A 16,930-nucleotide genomic window follows, 5' to 3' on the forward strand; every position below is an offset into this window, starting at 1 on the left:
TCTTGCTTTATGTCCCACTTCCTCCTCTCTTGGGGGTCACGCTCTCTTCCTGGCAGCAGCCCCGCAGAGTCCTGCAAGAGAGGCGGCTTGGGCACAGCCCCTTCCCTGCTCTCTGAGGCTGCTCCCTCCCAGCACCGGCTCCTGGGATTCCTGGAGACACACGTCATGCCTTCCTCCTGCGGAGAACAGCTCTGAGCCTCTCTTAGGGCCCAATCCGCAGACTCTCGCTGACCTCCGGGAGCGTTGGAGGAACTCGGGCAGTGCTGGGTGCCAGGCTGAGGCCTGGATGGAGTAACACAAACCAGCCCTCATCCCGCCTATACACACACCCTGGCCATCTCCTGCCAGCATGGCATCCCCTCCCTCCCCACAGCACTTGGCAGACCCTGTTCCATTGCGAGCAGCTCTGTGTGGGTTAGGGGCTGAAACAGAGAGTGTGCATGTGGGTGGGGGGCTGAAATGCATGATCCAGGTCCTACCTAGAGGGGATGAAGACACCACGGCAAAGCAGAGGTGACCTACCAAGGCTAGTGGGCAGGGTGGGACGCCCCAGCGTGCATGAAGCATCATGCCACGCTCTGCACCTTGAGAAGAAAGTCAGTGGGAGCAGCGCCACAGTGCAGACAAGAGACACGAGGCCTCGAGAGGTGTCTTACCTGCTTGAGCGGCAGCAGCATGAACTCCTCTGTCTTGGACACCTCCACAAAGTGCTGGAGGACGTACTTGTGGGCGGACTTGAGCAGGTCGCTGCAGGAGTGCGTGTCGGCGAAGCCCCGGATGCCCAGGCAGTTGGACGGGTCCAGCTGGCTTAGCAGGAACTTGCAGCAGGCGTCCCGCACGCCGTTGAGCTGGAGGAGGCTGGCGGCTGGAAGCAGCGTCTGTGGGCAGACAGAAAAGAGTCCAAGGCTGTAGCCCTTCCACCACCTCCATCACTGCTTCCCGCGGAGACAGCCCCAGCATCCCTTCCTCCTCAAGCAGGGACCTGTGCTTTCCCCACAGAGACAGGGCCAGCTATCAAGCGATGCCCTGGCCTGGGAGAGCCCTGGGATACAGGTACTAGGAGAAGAGCTACGATCTTGGATCCAGAGTACAGCCCATGGGCCAAGCACATCCCACAGAGAGTCCCACTTGCTCCCACTGACCCACTCTCGGACAGGTTCCTCTGTGGCTTTGCACCTGTATGTGGCTGTCTGGCTTTCTCAGATACAGAACGCAGGAGGGCCCTTCACCCCCCAGGGGACGAGAGGCAAAAGAGCCTACAGAAAGATTCCCATTAACCTCAATGGGCCTGGAACAGGCCTTACAAGAGGCAGGTGGAGTGGCAGCTCCCAAACACAGGGCTGAAGCACCCGCAGCTCTGCAATGGGTTCTCCAGTCCCCCCCCCAGCAGGCTCTGGGTGTCACAAAAAACAGCTCTATCCTTTCTCGCCAGCAGCTGGGTCCCTATAAAATGAATCAGCAGCCACAGAGCGGCTGCCGGCTATTTTAGCTGAGTGCCCCGAATTCTACTCTTCGTTCTGAGCTGGAGGGAGGCTGCATGACGGACGCCCCATCCCTCGCAGACCCTCACAAATATGGGATGGGATGGGGTAGAGGAGGGTCACGTCAGGCCAGCCCAGGGAGCAGAAATTGGAAACAAGCGAGAACAACAACAACAGGTTCCATGACCAGCTGTCTCGTTCTTTCCCGAGAAGGCCCCTGGGCTGTGTGATTCAGTTACAAAGAGCTGAAGACTCAGGGCCATGGGATCAGGGACCAGAGAGGAACCAGGAGTCTGAAAGAAAAGGCAAACTTGCTTGACTCTGATTTTCTCTGCTCCCCCTCCCCCAAATCAGTACAAATTTAATATAAAGCTTTTGCAAGTTTTTCATTCCAAAAGACAAACAGACTCTTTCCTGGCTGCAAAGATCCGTATGTTTTTGAACTGGGGGAAGAAGGAAAAGGACAGTCGTTTTGTTTGATTTCAAGGAGTAGCAAAATGTAAGGGGTCGCAGCCCCCTCCAGCTCCCATACACAGCTACAAAGGCTGGTGCAAGATTTCGTAGGAAACTAACTTTTCAGTTCTGCTTATGTAGGCCAGGCTGCACCTATGCTAGATGTCTTCAGTAAGGCACATCCCTCGCTCACGGTCAAAGCTGCTGATCTGACCTGAGCTGCACTTTATGATTCTGGGTGCCCAGAGTGGCCGGAGCATCAGTTCCAAGGCTGAGAACGACAACTGTCCTTCAGCCTCGTTGCTTTGTTATTTGGTTGCACAGGGCTACAGGATAATAGGATTTTTCCAGCCCTTGTAAAGAAACTCCCCCAAAGCGCCATCCAGAGGCAGAAGCTGAAACAGGCTCAGTTCCAGACCAAGCAGCTGGAGAGAGACCAAAGGGCAGATGATGAGGACAAGCACCTGCAGCTCACTCTGAAGTCAGTGACAGCTGTAAGCATTCAGTGCCTCTCAGTATTTGGTCCAGTTGTTGCAGAGCCCGTGGGGCAGCCGTTCCCAGCACGAGCGACACGCTGAAGCAATCGCAAGCGCTTTGCCTCTGGGCTCAGGGAAAGGAGGAACTCCATTCCCATCCACAACAGCCACAAGGCACTGTCTTGGTGCCAAAGTTTGAAGGTTACGAATCAGGTCCCTAAGGATGGGGCTTTAGTCCTCTCCAAAGGGCAGCAGGGCAGAGGGGTGGGTTGGGGGAGCGAGGGGCGACTCCTACCTGCACGTTCCCTTCACCCACCACGATCTCTGCAGTGTAGGCATACTGCACCAGCTGATCCAGAGCCTGCGGGTCTATGTCGTGCAGCGTCACATGGGTTTGGCGGCTTTCGCTCATCTCATCTGTGGGGACACATGTAAAACTCCCGTGAGGCCCAGCCAGACAGGCACGCGGCCTAAGGACCATCTCAGCCATGTGTGGAACAAGCCAATGATTCTGAACAGAGCAACAGTTTCCCCAGGTATATTACTGGGACCCCCAGACATCGATTCTTGGGGCTTCCCCCCACCTTTAACTGGGGATCTCTCGCTGATTACTTAGGGCTTCTCTGTGTCAGCTTTAACTGATGACCCCTGCTCACCGATTCCTTGGGGCGTCTCCCTTGCCTTTAAATCAGAGGTTCCTCCACCCCTCTCTCAGAATTTCCTCCTGGCATCTCTCGCTTGCCGTTAAGTGGAGTCCTCTCGCCACCTTGTCTTAAAACTAGACATTGAGCTGCAGACAGGCTATCGTCAGCTCTGACATTCCCCACCACCAATGCTCCTAGGTCATCAAAAACTAAAAAGCCTGGAGCTTAGTTAAAACCACGTGACGTCTAGATTAGACCCCAAGCCCTGTTCCCCTCTCCTCTCTGTTCACATCACTGGACTGACCACCATTTCCCCTTGGTGTCAGCAAGAGGGGCCCGGGGCCCGCAGCCTTCAGAAGATGTCTTTGGAATCCCAAACTTCCAGCCTTTTTATCTGTGGCAGGTTGGGGGCAGAAGGCCTGGTGAGGGAAGTGGGTTTGAATGGGGGAAGGGTTTGCTGCTGCTGCAGGAGGAGGAGGCGGTTGAGAGGTGTGGAGCAAGGCAGGTCCAAGAGTGCGAGAGAAGGAGAGGGTTTGCGGTCTGGAGCTCTGCAGGTCCGAAGGGAAGGACAAGAGGGAATGGGGAGAAGGTGGGCTCCTGGGAAGAGTCGGATACTTGCTTGTGAACATGGCGTGGAAGTAGGGGCTGCAGGAGGCCAGCACCACCTTGTGGGCCTTGATCTCCTTGGTGCCCACATGCAGCACGATGTCGCACAGCAGGCCCCGCTGCCGCATGCGATTCATGCACACAAAGGCGTCGTGGTAGTGCCGCTTGGAATTATGGGAGATGCTGTGGCCATCCCGGTTGAGGAGCTGCATGCCGCCCTCCATGGCTGCAGGGCAACGGCGGGCACTCGGTTCTCAGCTGGGCCCCTTCTGGGTCACTGCAGGGGAAAGCCAGGGAGGTCAGTGAAGGAGGAACGACTGAGGGTCAGCCACTTCCTCCAGGCCCTCACCAAGCCATACACTCCTCGGCTCCCTCGCAGAACAAGCCTGCTCCAAACCACCCTGGGAAAAGAGCTTCCCTCGTACTAGGTCCCCTGCAACGGGCCCCACAAGGAGGAAAACACCTTCCTGCCCCCAAACTTTGCAGTGAATTCTCATGAGCAAAAATCACCCTAGAGAAGCATCCAATGCCACGGAGGAACTGAGATGCCATGGGAGTGCCAAAAAGCTGTGGAAACCAGGGCAAAGACCCCATCACCTGCAATGGTCCAACTGAGGGCAGGACTTAGCTGTCTGGGTGTAATTAAAATCAGGGCAATATTCTGTTGGAGACCTGGCTAGAAACATACACAGGAGCTTTTCCTTGAAGTTATAGCCAGGTATCTTATCCAGGTCAGTTTAACAATGTACATTTCCAAGCTACACCAGCATAGGCTTTAATCGTAGATTGCTATCTTTTCCCTTTACCATAGCACGCCAGCTCTGCATTGGTCAAACAGAGCTTAATTAAAGACCCAGGATATTAAAACAAACACGAAGAAAAAACTGAATGATAAAATATATATATATATATATATATATATATATACACACACCCCATGTTCCCTGTATCATACTCAGTGTCCGTGTTGTAGATTATGAAACAGTCCATGGGACTCATTCCTGGCTCTGGGTGGCCTTCAACAAATCACTGCCTCTTCTGTGCCTCAGTTTTCCTCTCCATCAGTTGCCTCTTCAGAGTGTAAACTCTTTGGGGCAGGAGTTGTGTCTTACTACGTTTTTCTACAGCACCTTGCACAATGGGGACCCTGATCTATGGCAACAGAAATAATTCATCACCATGCAACTGGAGAAGAAGCTGCCACTCCATTCCCCTGATACAAGCTCTTTGCTCTTTTCAACCTATAGCACTAATACTAGTCAGTTGCAGTTTAAATAGTCAGTCTGCCCTTTTAGATCTCTGGTCACTTCTCACACAGAACCTGGGGCCATCCTACAACCCAGTTTGGGAAAGAAGCCCTCTCTCCTTTGAAGTCCTTCAGATTTCTTTGGAAAGAATAAAGACCAACGCTCTGTTTCCTTTAACACGTCATATGCTGTCTGTCCAATCAGTATAGTGCATGTCCAACCCCCACCCCAGAGCCCCCCAGCCTTTTCATATCCTGACATAGCTCTGCTGGGGATCAAACTGGGGTGCCCACACACTCAGATGTAGATTAGACCTATTGTTCCCACATGCGGCTGAAGAGGGGCTCCTTTGTACTCTGGCTAACATCCTTGGGTTACCTCTCTTTATATAGAGGATCCCATTTGGGATAACAATACAGCACATCAGTTAATCATATAGCCCATATAGATGTGGGAGAAGAATTTTCCCCTATGGTGGGTAATGCTTCCTGCATCGGCTTGATCTCGCTGGAGTGCCTGGGTCGTCAGAGACACTAAGCACTGATAGACTGACTTCATAGATTTGAACTCTCTCTCTCTCTCACACCCACACCCACACTTTCGCCCAGCCCAACTTGCTGTTTTGCTACAGCAGATCTAAGGAGATGGATCTCCTGGAGACCACCCAGAGCCTCAGTCAAGGTTTTGGAAATTCTCTTTGGCAAATAACTTTGGATTTTTTGCAGGCAGGGCGTGGGGATGGGGTGTCATGCCAAGCCTGCTTTACCCACACTCAGTAGTGTCTTTGACCAACATTGGTGTAGTTGCTTCACCAAGAAAAATCCCACCTGGATGGGGTCACAAGAGCACGCCACAGACATACCCTTTGAATTTCAAGAGTAAGTATTACATGTTGCACCACCCCTAATCCCCATCATCCCTAGTGAATCTCGAGGGGGAGGGGTTCCCTATTTGAGGGATGTGGGAAAGAAAGGTATTTGTTTCTGCTAAGACATTTCCTTCTTCAATTGCCATACTGATCAGGCCACATGTGTTTAAGCTGCCTGCCATGTTTTGAAAGGCATTTGACAGGCTTTTAGATTCTCACTGCAAGCAGCAGAAAAGAAAAAGAAAAAAAAAACCAAAACAGAGAGAGAGCGAGCCAAGAGGGGGAAGGAAAAAGGCAACTTTTAAAAATCATTAGCCACGTTCTGATCAATCTATCTGCCCCCGCATTCCTGCAGCGAGAGAGTCTCCCCAGCCTCTGTTTCCTGCACCACACCTACACGCCACCGACCGTAAGGAGTTTAAAAATAGAACTCCCCCATGCAGCAGTTGCTCAGCCTTGAAGACATCAATTTATTTATTTTTAGCAGCAAATAATGTACCAGGATTGGGGAGAGGGGTACATAACATGCAGGGGAGAAACCTGCAATGCCCTCTGGTACTTCGATTAATAGACACACACAGAGGAAGGAGAGAAATTTCAGACTCTCACCCCATCGTCTCTGGTGAAGGCTCACAGATATAGGACAAAAGCAAAAAAACAAAAACCAACCCCCCCCGATGTTTCCAGTGATGGGTGCGTGTGGCAGGAGTACAGGACACCATCATGCCCTTGAAAGGGGGAAATGCATCAGATGATCAAATAGACCTTCTCCATCGGTAGCTCCCGGGAGCCCAAACGCTGATCATGAGAGTCCTTAGTGAAGCTGCAATATGCATCATACGTGCCAGGCATGTTAATTAACGTGGGTAAAGCGCTGGGCTGAAAGGCGATGTGCTGAACGCGAGGTATAATTACTACCCCCTCAGGCTGGGATCAAGGGCTGTTTTATTGTATTGGACGGGCTCTGCAATAATTGCTTTATTCCCCTCCCCAGGTGCAATCTCCTGAAAACTAACCCCCAGGCTCCCTGGAGAGACCCCTGCGCCTCCTGAAGCTAGTTTACCTTCTTAATCTGCCACCAGACGCGCTTTTGCCCATTACGATTTTAGGCATGCTCCAGTTCTAATTGGAATCGCTCGCCTGCTCCTCCTCATCATCTCGCCAGCAGATGTGGTGGAGGAGGGGGTTACATGAAAAGAGAGAGATGTAGCAAGCAAGTGGACACAGATCTCTCCTTGCGCTCTCCTGAGCTTGCAGCAAGAGCCCTGTAGTGCCAGGCATGCTTTGGCTGAAATTGGAGGCTTGGGGGGGGGGGGTGTTTAGAATTTAGAAAACAGGTCTGGAAGTCCGGACTCCTGGGTTCCATTGCCAGCTCTGCCCCCGAGTCGCTGCACAGCCTTGGGGAAGTGACTTACCTGTCTGTAAAATGGGGAGAACGATACCCTCTTTGCAAAGAGCTTGGCGGTCGGATGACTGGAGGTGCTAGGCAAGTGCTAGGCGTTACCATGCACAGCTTTCCCTGCCTAGCGCTTGTGGAGCAACTGTATCCAAACACCCTCTAGGCACCTTCTGGGGGTGTTCACCCCACGCACTGCATCCAGCACACACAGCAAGGCACAAGCACACTAGATCCCTGGGAGATACCCCTCCCAGCTAGGATCCCAGCCTGGGGACAGAGGGCCAGTTCTCAGAGTATCATGTGTAGGGGCTAGTCCCTTCCCTGGGCTTCTCCCCCTTACAATTTATATGGGGGGTTCTGACTGGTGACTGAATTGCCAGCCTGCCTCAGAACACAGAGCCCTCTTTCTTTCCCAGAGGCAACATTAGCCATCAGTGATTGACAGGAACAGGGGGGCTGCCAGTTGACTGGGGAGGAGTCCCAGAGAAGCAGACCCAACAGTAGTCTTGTAATGCCATAAGGGGACATAGGTCATGGACAGGGCAGTGGAACATGCAGAGAGACCATAGAAGCAGCCAAAGGTGTCAACTCACCCCTCTCCCCGCACCCCATTCCTGCCGAGGAGGTGAAGCATGGGCAGCTAATGGACAATCAGACAAAAGGAAACCAGGTACTTTTTAAACTGCATTATTGAGATGCCCTGGAACCACAGGTTCAAACCTCCTCATGGCCAGTGGGAACTCCCAGCCCTCCCTCAGCAGAAAAACAGAGTTCAGTGCAGTTTACTAAGTGAGGTGTTTGGGGATGGGTCCTTAAAAACATCCTGTGGTCTTATCATGCCCTGGGGTCCTTGCACAAAACATCACTGTTGCCCTGTGTACCGTATATTGATTGCCACTCTCAGTATCACCAACTCCAGCTGCTTGGAAATGACTCAGCCCCTCCAGTAAGGAATTATTTTGGGTAAGTTCTCTGGCCTGTTCTATGCGGGAAATCTCAGGGATTGGCACAGGTTCATGGACTGCTCATTGAGAAACACTGGACTCTTCTGGGCTTGGAATCTATGTATCGAAAATCATGGTTTTTAAGCAAATCTCACAAGAGCGTTTTAGTTCCGTTTCTTTGCCTTCCGGAGGCTGAGCCTGCAGGGACACTCGACTCACAAGCTTCTCTGCAACCCTAAAAGCTCAAAACTTATATATATATATAAAAAAAGCAAGCTGAGATTCTCAGGATATAGCATAACTTCAGGAGCCGGGGCTTTAAGACAAAACACCAACCATCACAAGAGTAGGGATAAAATCAGGAGGGCTGGCAAACACTGCACTCTCCCCTCCATAGGCCACTGCATTTCACTGGCCTTGTACGTATATCACTGGTAGACTGGCTGGGGATCGTTCCTATATGCATGCAGAGTCACCCAGTCAGATTGCTATGGGGCTGTACGTTAGGCCAGGTTGCTTGCAACATGAGACAATGCACAGCATTCCCCACCAGCAGAGGTCAGGCTCTGAAGAAAGGAAACATGAAACACAGCATCACCTGGGGCAGGGCTGCTCAGGTGACCCAAATGGTTCCTGCAGAAGTTAGGTGTTTAGTGCAAGGGCTTGTCTGCATGGGGACACTCAGGGAAGTGACTTAGGGCAAATCAGCTGAAGGGGTGAAGTCAATGCCCATAAGTTAAAGCACATTATTCCCCCCTGCATGGATGCTCTGACCTCAGTTCATTGTAACTCAGTCCTCCAAGACAACCCTGGGAAAGCGGACAGGAACAGTGCTGTCTGTCCCGTCTCACCCAGCTGCCGGGCTAAACAACCGCTCCAGGGTGGGAGCCAACCCTTCCCTCTCAGGGGGGAATTGTCACTGGTCAACATTAAAATGTTAAGGCTGCTAAGTATCCCACAGCCGGTTGTTTGAGCACAGCCATTGGGATGGCAGGTGGAGCACCACCCCTGGCTGTAACTAACAATTAGAAATCTAGTTTTATCTGTTCTTTCTCAATCAGTCTCCAAGAAACCCACTGGGGGCTCACACATGGCTTAGTTTGTGCTGGCTGAGTGCATTAGACACCCCATCCCCAGGGGCTCCTTGCAGCCCTCCATACACTGGATGCCACCTCCCATCCCCATCTATTTCAGGGACTACCCACAACTGCCCCCTGCCAGTGGCTCTGTTCCTCCCATTCCTTGCGTATGAGGGTCCGGCTTTGTCCCTGCCATGCCAGTGGTTCTGTGTTCAAGGGCTTGTCTACATGGGGAAAGTTAATGGTGAATCAGCGGAAGGTGCGAAGCAACCGATCATCTCCCAGTATGGCCATGCCATCCCACATCGTCTGACGGTTAACACAGAAGGGGCCCTTAGAGATAGAGAAGGGATATCTAGACAGGTGTTCATACAAGGTCTGATGGAGAACAAAAACAAACCCTTGCCGGTCACCATGACGACAAGCTGAAGATGAGAAGCTGAAGATCAGAGGCCACTCTAATGGGCACTAATTGGGCCCCCTAGTTAGCAGTCTCAGTGGAGAGGCTAAAGAACAAAGGCCATAGAGATCGGGCTCCCCTATTCCTAGAGGTGGTAGCACCAAGTCAGAATTCATGCACACTGCACTGTCGCGCCTTGTGCTGCGGCTACAGGGCCCGATCCTGTTCGCACTGCTGCCCCTTTGCCTTCAATGGGTGTGGGTTCCCGTCCGTAGAGAGAGGCAGAGAAACAAGGGAATCTTCGCTCTGCCCCTGCTTGCGCTGCGGGCACAGAGGGGGATCCAGCTCCTGGCAGCACTCTTCGCCGAGGTGCCAGCACTAAAACCGTACAAGGGAAAACCTCACGCTCAGGAAGTGAAGGTCTGTCAGCCCCACTGAGAGGGAATGAACAGGGAACAGTGCCTGGACCAGGAGAGACAGCGAGCCAGTCTCCTGAAAAAACGGGGAGAAACAAGCCTGCTCTTGTTGACTGTGCTGATGTCAGCTCGCACGCATTCAGCGGCCAATGAATATTAATTTCTTAGGTTACGACCGGAAAAAAAAACAACAACAACAAAAAAACAGAGGGCGGCCATGCACAATGGCTCGGTTAATGAATGCAAATAATCCTGACCCAAAGGGAGGGCTCTTCTCTTGAACAAAAAGCATATTTTGGAGGGAGTGAATGGAAACACCCTGAGCTGTGAACAGGGCCCAGAGGGTAAGTCCCCCAGAAAAAGGCTCTGGGGTTGCCAGGGAGAACTGGCTTCTGTTGGCTCTGCAATCCTGGCTACCTTGCCAGCTGGGGGCTCTGAAACATTCTGCACAAGATGCCTCTTTGCAAGAACCAGGGTGTCGGGGGACTCCCGGGTGGCTGCTGGGTAGGTCACATTCCCTCCAGCTGATGTACCCGGCATTCAATTTTTGTGCTTCCTCAAGTAACCTGTCATATGGAGCGACGCTACGGCTGGGCCATACACAGATTTGAGTCTGCTACTGTTTTTGAGCGAATGGACTGAGATCTTTAGCTCATGGAGTAAAGGCTGGTGATCTCAGAGCCAGAGTTCCAGCCTCCCGCAGCATCTCTCCACTCGTATGTTGCCTTTGAATCAGTAGCATTTCACGGCACTGCTGGAAAAGACCATTGCTGGGTTTCACTTCCAGTGGGAAGCAGAAGGGTTAACAAAGGAGCTGCCAGGATGCACAATATACTAAAGTGGTGTCTTCTCACGGGCAGTACAGCTCCCTGTCCATCTCGACTTCCTGGCTCCAACTCACCAGTGAGAGTCTTACACTAGCCCTAAAAACCATGCATCAGATTTGTGGCTGACAAGAGGCCAAAACCCAAGGCCTCTTCTGCACCAGTGAAAGCACTGAAATTTCAGTATCCAGTCAGCTGCAATGAATGGGAGGAGCAGGTAAAAACCAGGCTGGGAGATCTGTGCATCCCGTAACACAGCTCACTGGCAGATATGGGACATGCCGAAGAGTCAGGAGTGCACGTCCTCTATTCGACCCCAAAGCCAGCAAGTGCCTGGGACGCTTCTAGGTGGGCGTGTGTATATACACACAGACAGGCGTAAGAATTTCCTTTTCAGGTCTCTGCATTGCACCTAGTTACCCCTTCTTGCACTGCACCGGTAATTCATCCCCATCCTTAGCTGCTGGCCTCATAGTGCCCTTAAAAATCTTTTCAGGACAGGTCCTGCTCCTACAGGGCCACCAAAGCACCCTGGACACAGCATGCTAGGGTGATCGGCAGCACCGGATCCCCACACAGGGCACCCAACAGAACAGCCATCAGAAGGGGAAGCTGGACTGGCTGTAACAGCCATGAAGACCAGAGGAGGCCTTGGGGAACGGGGCATGGAGGGAGCAGTGGATTTGGTTCAGCCTGGGGAGCACCCCTTTCTCCGTAATGCACTGCACCCCTGTAAGCCAGGCGTACTTAGCGCCAACACTCCTGTGCAAAGGGGAGCCAGATCTGCTTGGCAGGGTCTCTTTAACAGAACCCACTGGCCCAGTATCATCCTTGAGCCCTTCCCAGCATTTCCAGCGCAGAGAAGGGGCAAACTGAATCCTCATCAGCCTGACTTGGTCAGGTTCCCCCCTCCACTCACCGTGCATTGGTGTGAACAACTTCACAAGGGGCAGGGTAAATCTGGCCCTGACCCGGTGTCTATATCTGTACCGTTGCTATTAGCTAGTAGTGTTTTAAGGACACAAATGAACTCCCCTCACGGCCCTCACACACACCTCGTGCAGGGATTTTACCCCCTCAGGAATTGCTCACTGCCACCCGTGCTTATGAGCTGTTCAGAAAGAAGCCAGGCGAATATCACCAGGGCGAAGCAGGCATGGAGACTGCCCTCAGCACGGCGCTCCCCCGCTGGGGCAGCTGGCCAGCGTCTCATGCCACTCGAGAATTGGGATGACATGCAGGGCTGGTCCCCTGGGGGCAGCCAGCTCCTCAGTGAAGCCCCAGCTCCTAAGGCTCGGAGGCGATCCAGATGCATTTACAGAAAGGAGACCGGAAATGTGGCTGGCAGGCTGAGCTTCAAGGTGCAGCGGGGGCTAGACATCCAGTCGTTCCCATCCCCTCCCCAGCAGCTCCCCAAACACAGGCTGAGGAGAGGGAACAAGAGGAAGAGAAGAGAGCACGCAGGCACTGGAGGAAAGGGGCTCTCTCAGTGCTGCGTTCGGGAAGGTGATGGGTCTGTATTTTGTAGCAGTTTGCAGGCTATTACCTAGCAGTGATGGCCAAATCTAGCTAAAGGTACTTATATGCCCCTCCCCCTTCCATCACGGTCGTATTAAAGCACCTCAATCTTTATTGTATTCATCCACACACCACCCCTGGGAGGTAAGAGGGTGCTATTACCCTCATTGTACAGATGGGAAACTGAGGCACGGAGCAGCTAAATGGCTTGCCCAAGGTCACCCCGGAAGCCTGTGCCAGAGCAGGGACTTGAATTTGGGTCTCCCAAGTGCTAGGTTACGGGCCTGACCACTGGGCAGAGATACACACTACATATCAGGCACCATCTCCCACCTGTCTGCAGCAGGGTCCTACGGTGAGGCCGACTTTTGTTTCCCTTTCCCACCTACCTCACAAGGCTGTGCAACAGTTCCTGAAGGGGACTGCGGTCAGCCTGATTCCCCCTGCAGCATTAGGGATCTAGGGAGGTACGGAGGGGGCCTGTAGATCCTTCCCATTCCCGAGTCATGGGGTGGAGGATGGGGGTGGGAGGGACGAAGAAGTGGCAAGAGATCACGTGGCCTGTTCCCAGCCCCACCTCCCACAGCAATGAGGAACCTTTTCTGCTCACGCACTTAACGAGCTTGTCCTCCCCACATTTCACCACCTCGGTGTGACACTGCACCTGGTTTTCCAGCCAGTAGACGATAGGTTGCTCTGTGCTGCGCTGCTTGCACAGGACAGGTCTAATGAGTCTCCATAGAGGCTCGGATCTTGCCTTCTCGCCAGTGTCCTCGTGGTGCTCAGCACTGCAGAATGGGAGCGCACGCCCGTGCATAGCACATATGCAGGCAACACGACGCCATCGTGCTCTGGTGCACACGGAGGTTATGTGTGGGCACCAGCAAGGTCAAGCACTAGGTGCACCCTCCTGACCGAGATGCAGAGTCTCAAGCTTCTTCTACAGCTGCTTCCTCGCTTATAAGTGCATGGAGTAGCAAAAGGAGAGGACAGTTTGGGCAGAGAAGGAGGCATGGGCTCAGGCAAGCTCATTAGGTGCTTAGTTCTGGCCTCCCTCCTTTGGTCCCCTGTCTAGGAAACTTCCTTATGAGGGTGTGAGAGTGTGCCAGGCTCAGGTTCGGGCTCAGAGCTGTTCTGTGGACTCACCCTAGCAACCAGACCAAGTGGGTCTCATTAGCTCCAACTCAGGAGGATAAAAGGCGGACTCAATAGGGAGGATTTCTCCCCAGAGGAATGCTGCTCCTTAAGGCATCCCAGGAGGAAGCATAAAGTTTATGGCCTCGATCCTGCAATTGGATGCATGTCAGCAGACCTTGTACCCACAGAGACGGACTTGGGTTCTGATTCTGCCATCAGGTAAGCACAGTCCTGCTTTAAAGGGTTAATTAAATTAAGAACAGGAAAGAGGCATGTCTGGGCAAAAAACCTATGTGTTTGCATGAGCTGCAGTAGGATCAGGGCAGGAAACTCACCCATGTCCACAGGGCTCCACAGGTTGGGATTAAACGTACATGTAAACAGAAAGCTATTTGGTGCAGGGACCATGTTCTTCTTGTATGTGTGCAGTCCCTGTTATTGACTGGGGCACTGCTAGAAAATAGTAATGAAGCCCTGTTTTTTTTCCCCTCTTTAAACATTTTTTATATGTTGAATGCAGTTAAATGCTTTCCCCATTTCCTCTTTTAAAAAGACGCTAATCATTAGTCCTGTCCTAAGGACTTTTGGGGCATTTGTACTGTTCTAGGGAAAACTCAGTTCAAAATCCTCAATTTTCTGCACGTGTGTGTGTGTGTGAATTGCACACAAATGCCTTTTTTTTTTCTTTTTCAGGACATGGACAGGGTTAGAAGTTGTCCTCTGTGTCACACTGAGGCAGAACACAATAAAGGACACAGTACCCAGGAACAATCATGAGGCGTAAATCGCCCTGCTGACAGCATAAAAATAGGCTCTGTTGTGCTATTGCACAGCATTGCCAGAAATATAGCCTGTGCAAATACATCAATAAAACAAACCAGATACCTGGTGTGCCTGCAAATTCGCACTCCTCTCGCCTTCCGTTTGAAGAGCAGCACTGCCAAGAGGTTGCATCAAATTAACACAGGAGTCCGAGCTAGGGTGGTCACCTGTGCAGTATTTTAAGAGACGTCCCTCATTTTGTGCCCAATGTCCTAACGCATAGATCCAAGAAGGAGCTACTGAGGAATATGAGATCAGATGAGATGTTTGCAAGCAATAATAAATTCTAAGGCCCCTCCTCTTGGTGTTCCTGGGCCCCAAAGGACCAGACTCTGATATAAAGGGCTGGTTTTGAACCTTCACCAAGACACGATGAGATTCCGCCCCTTAAAAATAAGCATGATCCCAAACTTTTCACAGACTTATCCTTCGTATCCCTGGAATGCTGGTAGGCACCCTGGTGTATACAGCAGCTCAAATTCTCGCAGCCCCGCTATACAGGCAAAATGCATGAATAGTGGCCACAAACGTCCATGTGCCAGTATTCTGGCAGAGCTAGAGCGCAGCACAAGGGGCCTATGGGAAAAGGACATTTCCTGTGGAATTGCAACTCCCTATCCCCATTTCCTAGGGGCTTGTTGCACAGCTAACCTCCCAGCAAATCCGAGCTGTAACAGTCCATTGATTTCTTCAGATCAGCACAGCTAGAAGCCAGACGACTCAGCAGAGCGGCAGGAGAGAAGATCAAGGGTGCCTGGGAAGGTGGCACTTAAAAGGAAACCCCCGTTCTGCCCTGCAGATGCCATGGATTAGCACAGTTCCTTACTGACAGACGTAAATATGTCGGGACAAGAAGAGTCAATGTCGACTCCCGGAGGAAGGGGAGCTCAGCATCCCCATCTCCCGATTTTCCTCCTCACCCACAGCGAGGGAGGGCAGAAGGAGAAAGCACACAGCCCCTTTCCCGAGCCAGCCAGCAACAGAAGCCAAAAGACTAGAGTACATGTTGCATCTGTCATGGCCTCCTGCTGCCGAACAGCAGATCCCAGCACATAGATGCGTCCTCTGCAGCAAGACCCAGCGAGCTACCACCACGTGCACAAGCCTCTACTACAACCTGGCCTAAAACATCATTGAAAAAGGCCTCTTCTCTTGTGTACCTTTCCCCAAAGAGCATCCTCTATCTGCAGGCCACCAGGACCCAATCCACAGAGTATCTATAATTCTCCCCAAGATCTCTCTCTCTCTCACACACACACACCTATCCCTGCTGATCAGCAGCATTAATCAGCTCTTAGACTTGCCTAGTGTCAGTATGGGGTGCAACGGATAGAGATGACTCGCACTAGCAAGATGCACTAGCTCCCAGCTCTCCCGTTTTTATGAATTAGACATAACGACGCGCATTGAATCCTCCTGTCTAGACATCGGCAAGGCAGTGACAGGCTGCCAGGGAGTATGTGTAGCTTTGGGGGTGGAAAGCACACAATCACCAGGTCTGTAGCATGCAGAGATTGCAGTGGCTGCAGGCAAGGCATAGGGATTGGCACACTGGCTGTTTGCCCTGGGTCAGTATTATTGTTTTAACAACCTTCAGTGGGGCTTCGGGAGTCTGCTCTGGTGGGTGGGGAGGTTTGGTGCCTTTTTCTATTTAAAGTATTTCCTCTTGACATCCCTCCCCTGCACCTGCGTTTTTTAAAGAGGTGCTAATTTAGGGCAACCCCTTAAGGGGGGTGATGGGCGTGCCAGACAGAGCCTTAGCAGCATCTGCACCTCGGCTATGGAACTCTTGCTCCTGCGAGAGAGAAGGGGCTACGGGCCTCACCATGTTATGAGCTAAATGCAAAATCTGTGTCTTTGGCTTGATTTCCCCAGCCCTCCCCAGTACGTTCTTCACACAAACTACTCCAAATCCAGTTGTTTCACCTCCAGGCTAGGGAGAGGCTGTGTAAATACACTGGGGAGGCACTCAGCCCCTGTGGCAATGGGAGTCAGATGTACCCAACAGACAGGGTGCCTCCATGCCTGGATTTTCCCACCCTGTGCAGAAGTGAGGGGAGAGGGGGAGATCCTTCCTCTGATCTAGCCCTAAGCAAGCTAAGGACTGAGATCCAGTAACCAATTACCATGGCCACTCCTTATTGCAGCGGGGATGAAGCCCTCACAGTCCCATGTACCCATCTCAGGGAAGTATCAATTCCACGGAGGAAGACGTCACTCTCCTCCCCCAGGTGCAGTGCTGCCGGCTGTTCTGCTCCACGGCACTTAGTCTGCAGCAGTATTCCAATATCTCAAGGAGAGGATATGTCCATTGAGGATGGGTTCGAAAACCTCGTGTGTATGTTGTCATTACAAACGAAAGCCACAAAGCTGTGGCCTCAAGCACTGGACTAGAACTCAGAAGACTTGGCTTTTATTCCTGGCTTGGCCACTGGCCTGCTGGGTGACCTCGGGCAAGTCACTGTACCCCTCTGTGCCTCAGTTACCCCTCTGTAAAATGGGGATAATGATACTGCTCTCTTTTGTGAAGTGCTGGGTACAACCATGTCCACATGGAGTCCTGAGGCTCATACAGACATCCACATGCATGGATGCAGTTGCAAGCTTAGGGCTAAT

At 52.2% G+C, this 16,930-nt stretch overlaps 1 protein-coding gene across 5 annotated transcripts in view; it reads right to left on the bottom strand.

Moving 5' to 3' along the window:
* The window catches only part of KLHL17 (kelch like family member 17), a 36,836-nt gene that overhangs the window by 15,227 nt on the left and 4,679 nt on the right, over positions 1–16,930 (bottom strand). For 4 of the 5 annotated variants that reach the window (XM_050931423.1, XM_050931425.1, XM_050931424.1 and 1 more), the window contains 3 exons: positions 3,674–3,937; positions 2,706–2,827; positions 657–878 (listed from right to left, as the gene is read on the bottom strand). In XM_050931423.1, coding sequence (XP_050787380.1) covers positions 657–878; positions 2,706–2,827; positions 3,674–3,884 — 555 coding nt within the window. In that variant the 5' untranslated portion in view covers positions 3,885–3,937. The remainder of the gene's footprint in view (positions 1–656; positions 879–2,705; positions 2,828–3,673; positions 3,938–16,930) is intronic. The other variant, XM_050931427.1, reaches the window with a different exon arrangement.

Source organism: Gopherus flavomarginatus, chromosome 21 (genome assembly GCF_025201925.1).
Source record: "Gopherus flavomarginatus isolate rGopFla2 chromosome 21, rGopFla2.mat.asm, whole genome shotgun sequence".
In the NCBI taxonomy this organism is placed as follows: Eukaryota; Metazoa; Chordata; order Testudines; family Testudinidae; genus Gopherus; species Gopherus flavomarginatus.